Below are 5939 nucleotides of genomic sequence, written 5' to 3'. Positions count from 1 at the left end.
CAAGTGAACCGAAGCCCAAGCAGGGTGCTACCTGGTGTATGTCTATCGCACCTAAAGCGAGCTCCACTGCCGAGGCGAACCGGACGCCTCCTCTTCGTTTCCTGCCAACGCCGACCCCCAATCCCTCGCCGGCGCCTGAGTCCTACTTCTCCCACTAGTCCCTTCTCCTCTATCCCAATGCTCCTCCTTATTACCGCGCAACCGCCCGGTGGAGTGGAAGATCAGCCCGAGGACGCCGTCCGGGCAGGAAACGGGAGAGAAGGAGCCCAGCAATCGCGACGACCAGAAAAGGAGCCAGCATCTGCGACCACCAATGAGAGGAGCGGGGGAGGCGCCCCGGCGGTTCAGGTAAGACGAACCGTAGGTCCCGGTACCTGCGGTTCCTTCCTGCAGCGATTATCAATGATAGCCATGCTATGTTATCGATTCGGATGAGTGTGCTTGGTAGTCAATGTTTTTATCAGCGTGGTATCCGCATATTGGTGGTAGATGAGAACATGAATGTTTGCCGGATAGGTACTCTGACTAGTGGTTCTCGTACAATTGTCCAGCACCGGTTTTGGTACACATAGGTTTTGATACGCTTAGGTAATCTCGTACTAATGTAGAGTTAAACGGTTTTGAAAAATCAATTATCATGAAATAATACTAGAGCATCATTACAATTTACAACAATACATTTTACCACCGAGATTGTAATAAGATAGCCCATATATAGTTTGGTTACCAGGACAGTGCTCCCTCATCTAGCTGGATGGACACTGCTCCTGACTTTGATATCAGTTTGCTCGCCAGCAACATTGCTGAGCAGCACGTTTAGTGGAATATAATTTACATATATATTAAAAAAAACAACAATACATTGTACCACCGGGTTATCCAGCTTCACCTGCTTCTCAGGTCTTACTAGCTACGACTGCTTTGTCAGAAAGCTCCAGTCCAAACAAACCGTATACCATGCCGTCTTTGTATAGCCAATTTCAGTTTTGTACGTGACAAGAAAATAAGTGAAATCAGCTGACATCTATTTACACCATTTCCATTTCATTCCCCTTCGTTTTGTCCTGACTTCCTCCGCGATCTTGACAATAGCAAAGAACATCATCCTATACACCACCATCATTCCACAAAGGATGGCAATGTTGACCCATTTGGAGTACCCCATCTCCACCTGCAGCTTCTCCTGGAGCACTTGAATGCCACTGATGGTAACATTTTTCTCAATAAGCTGGTCACTCGGGAACGACTGCCCGATGAACTCGTTCTTGTAAAACCCCTGCACTGCGTACTTGTGGAATGAGATGTAGTAGCAAGGGTACTTCCACACCGGCTTTGGGAGCTCGTTGGGGAGGCGGAAGAAGCCACCATTGAGCATCATCACCCCTTGCACTCCAGCCCCAACGATGATCCCCATCAGAAAGTCCGGGACGATGACGGCGATAATCATCATCATGCTCTCGACCAGCAATGTGCACATGCACAGGTTGATGACGAAGTAGACAAAGTGGTCAGCCCCTTTGGTTAGCCCTGTCAGGTAGTACAACATTGCGCCTGGGATCAGGGTGATGACTGCAAGATATGGAGTGGCTGATAGTGTGTTTGAGATGACAAACTCGGCCACGCCGTAATGGCCGCTCAGCCTCTCCCTTCTGAATACCTGCAAAATAGAAAAATATGTGCAACCAACTCTTGAGTTAGTCGTCGACCATGAGGAAAAAATATATGTATCTGCGCAGACCTTCTATTTCCAAGTCGCCTGAGAAAGTATATTTTTATATCTAAGTCAAACAAGTTGGTACACTGTCAAATCTGCACATTTTCTTCAACAAGATATTTTTCCAGACAAGATTACAGTATAGCACTATCCAGTACTTGATTGCTGACATCTATGAATGATCATGTAGTTTACTAGTATCTCTGATAAGTAAGCCCTTTCTCTCTTTCAGCAATATTGTTAACTACTTTAGTCAGGAAAATAAATGATGAAGAATTCATGGATAGCCACAAGTAATATTGTTTGTTTTTACTTGATGCCACCTAATAAGTTCAGTATACCTCTCAATTTTTTTATTTCAGTATGGACAGAAATACTCATGAAAATATTAAGTCTGGTGGGAGAGAAATCAACCTTTACTTCCTCTACAAAAGAAGGGAATCCTCCAATTGCCATGAAAGTAAGAAGTGCGGTCGTATACATTATTACTTCACATCTAGCCTGCAAAATAGGGGAACAAATCAATTTTGGTGGTATATAAAATGTTATGTTGCCTAATAAATCATGTTATTGAATTTACCTGGATAGAACTGTAACTGTGGCCAACTTGGTAGAATATAGTGCCAAGACAAATGCCGATGCCTAGGTAAATACCCAAACGCATCCAATAGTATCCTATGTCTCTGTGCATATTTATAAATGACCTTCTAGTGAGTACAAAAAGCTTTGCTGAGAAGCTGGCTTGTTCCCTCTTCCTAAATGGAGCTCCACCCTACAATGTAGCACATATTACAATGACGATTAGGTCTTAAATGCGTAAATATTGCTAACTCAGCACCATATACTCCATGGCGAGAAGTTTGGTACAGGCTCACTGAAATCAAAAATGACATCGCGTTGTACAAATGCTGAATTAATATCTTACTCCCTCTAGTTCACACAAAAGTGAAGTTTTGCATATAACTTTAGTTGAACTCTGAAAACTTTGAATGGTATTTTTTCCCAAATATTCAAGGTTAAAACTTGAATCATATTATATTTGCTATAAGACACCGTTATTTTCTAGCGTTTGCCAAAACACACCGTTCAATTATGTCTTTGCCAGGTACCTTGACAGAAAACATCACCTATCCAAAAAGGTAAAATTTTGCACTTTTGGCTGGGATGACCTTGCTATGACTGCTTTTGAAGAAAGTGCAAAACTTTCCCTTTTTGGGTAGGTGGTGTGTTTTGGCAAATGTTTCACAAAATTGTAATGGTACCTGGCAAAGACACAATTGGGCGGTGTATTTTAGCAAATGACGTAAAATAACGGTGTCATGTAGGAAATATTCCCTATATTTATTGTGTATATTATATGTACATATACTGCATTTCAAACTAACTGTCAAGGTCGAGAACTTCACTTTTTCATGAACTAGAGGGAGTATTTCACTGAGTAAAAAAATTCTAATAATTATTTTGCAGTTAACATTTTTTGTGGGTTTTGTAATCACATACATTGTCTGGGCCAAAATAATGAAGTCTTTACTCTTCAGGAAAATGAGTTTGTAAATAACTTACTATCTGTTTCATCTCAGCTATTCGGTTCGTTGTTTTTTCTGAATAAGCGGGGGATTGATAAGCATCTGTCAGAATGTCTATTGCTTCAGCTGCTGTTTTTCTCCTAGCTTTGGAACTTTCAACAATTTCCTGCATATGGGATCACATAGCTAAAGAAAACTGTTTTTAATTCGACAAATGATATAAGGAAATGACAAATAATAGTTACCTCGTCAAAATCTTTGTTGATTGTTCTCAGGAAGTGGTCAGATGGGTTCCTCAATTGTGGACATGGGAAGCAACTTTGAGTAAAGAACTACAAGAAATGAATACGAAAAGAACTCTTAAAATCAATTTTCTTTTAAGTAGATCATGTCCTGATGCCAGATCAAATTAACTACGAATCAGGAATGCGTGTTATCTTAATTGAACTTCAATGTGTGCAACAATTAGGGTGCCCACGCGTGGCAGTATATTTTCTTGATTAATGCTGCCATTTTCTGCTGGGAAATCATGGAGTTCAATTGTACTAGGCGTTTGGCACCAAAGTGGATTCGATGTTGCTGCAAGGAGAGAGAGGCACGTATGCAATGTAATCACCTGGTTGGCCTCTGACGCTGCTCCAAAGAAGACGGTCCTGCCTTGGGAAAGCAGACAGAGGCTGTGGAAGAGGTCGAAGACGTCGCCACTGGGCTGGTGCACGGCGGCGACGACAGTCATGCCCTCCCTGGCCGCAACTCTGGCGATGTGGCTCATGACATGGTAGGAGGCGGCGCTGTCGAGCCCGCTGGTGGGCTCGTCGAGGAAGAGCAGCCGCGGGCGCGTGAGCATCTCGACGCAGATGGTCAACCGCTTTCGCTGCCCACCGCTGATGCCTTTGGTCATGCGCCCGCCGATGCGTGTGTCCATGGCGTCCCCGAGCCCCATCTCCCGGATCACGCCGTCGGCATGTGCGCGCTTCTCTGCCGCTGGCATCGTCCCTGGCAGCTGCAGCTGCGCTGAGTAATAGACGGCCTCACGCACCGACATCGTGGACATCAACACGTTGTCTTGGGTCACGTAAGCCTTCAGTTCAGTGATCAGTCCCCAACAGAATCAGGATCATACAACAACTGAGAAGTGTGCTTCTACACGTCAAGACATTTTAAAGTTGGAACTGATAAGTTATCTTACCGAGGTTCCAAAGGCAAGCTTCTCTCGGCGGCCATTGATCAGAATCAACCCGGTTTCAGTAACTCCAGGCCCTAACCTTCCTGCGAGGTAAGGAAATTAACTTTGATGGTTAAAACCCAATAATGATCTGCAATGTTTGACATATGTGTCTCTTAGTTTTTTTTTTTTTTTGCGAGAATGTGTCTCTTAGTTGAAGCCTTGTGTCTCCTAAAAAATGAAACCAACATTCCTCTAGCTAAATATATTTTGAAACGTTTCCAGCCTAGCTCTGGTAATACATTCAAAGCCTGAATCTTTCGATGATCTGTATCAGGAATGGTTTGCTGCCTTACCTCGTAGATACTAGAAATGTGCTGATATTATGAAATGCTGTTATGTTTTGGACAGTATGCAAAAGAGAAATAAATATAATCTTGTTTTCACAATGTTCTGTCATGGAGATCCTACAAATATTGTTCTTTACTTGTTTCACTTATGAATTCTAGGTGACACTTCAGAGAGACGGTCTGCAAAGGCTATTGCAATTTGCAACAGGGGCTAGGAAATTAGTCAAGGTGGCACATGAGGTCTACAGTTGAGTTGGGGCCTCATCACCTTGAGGCTTGGCGATGTGTGATGTTTATGTACATTTTTTTGCTTTCTTATGCCTTGTAATAATGAGCAGTGATCCATCCAAGTGCTATAAAGAAAAGTCATCTTGTAACCTTGTAGTTCAAGTTCGATCTAGTTCTTAGTTTTCGTCGATCGCGTTTGCTATTGCTGGGTGGCTTGTACCCGGCGGTTCTGCTTCGTGCTACTGACTGTGTGTTTTGGTGTTGAACTCCAGTTACTTAATGAAATTGTGGTTCGCGTGGCCCCTTTCTCGAGAAAGATAATGGCAGAATACGTCATGTTGATATGGACTGCTGTAGTAGAAACCACACTTGTTCTTTTGAGTGAGAAATAAAGCACATTTTCATGAGTATAACAACTTCATCAGGTCAGGTTTATTAGTATGGCGTGTATCCTAGATTGTCAATTTAAAATATATAATAACTGAAATTATACAGTATAACATAAAATTTATACCATTACAAATGTAACATTTGAATTTCAAATGATTTTTTAAGTTGGTCAAATGACAGGACACATGAATGAATTAGTTAATCATTGGGTGCTACAGTACTCCTGCAACTCTGGTGCCTAGGTCTTATCGAAAATCTAATGCTATAAATGTAATGTGGTTGGAGCGTCGTCCACTATCAATTGCAATATTTATTACTCTCCTAATGCTTTTGTGTCGACGAAAACTGGTAGCTGTACGGGCAAATTCTCTTCTGTGGCAAAGGTATAAGGGCATCTCCAGCGGCGATGACGCATTTTAACGTCCGCGCGCGTTCGTTTGCGTCGATTGAAATGGTCGAAGTCGACCGCGCGTCCATTTGCGTCGGGGTGGCTCCAGCGGCACGACGTATTTTTTGGCCGAATCATTTTTTTTTACACATGAAACATAATTTACATAGTTAAAACA

At 42.6% G+C, this 5939-nt stretch overlaps 1 protein-coding gene across 1 annotated transcript; it reads right to left on the bottom strand.

Annotated features, from left to right (window-relative positions):
• Nucleotides 1–844: 844 nt before the first annotated feature.
• LOC124689747 (ABC transporter G family member 1-like) lies at nt 845–4525 on the bottom strand (the record flags this gene model as incomplete). The annotated part of the gene is made up of 7 exons (XM_047223225.1): nt 845–1657; nt 2129–2215; nt 2295–2486; nt 3278–3406; nt 3486–3572; nt 3857–4321; nt 4430–4525. Coding segments are annotated over 7 exons (1689 nt in total), but the record flags the coding sequence as incomplete, so codon positions are not given.
• Between the last annotated feature and the right edge of the window lie 1414 nt (nt 4526–5939).

Source organism: Lolium rigidum, chromosome 2 (genome assembly GCF_022539505.1).
Source record: "Lolium rigidum isolate FL_2022 chromosome 2, APGP_CSIRO_Lrig_0.1, whole genome shotgun sequence".
Classification (NCBI taxonomy): Eukaryota; Viridiplantae; Streptophyta; class Magnoliopsida; order Poales; family Poaceae; genus Lolium; species Lolium rigidum.
This window is presented reverse-complemented; position numbering and strand designations above follow the sequence as displayed.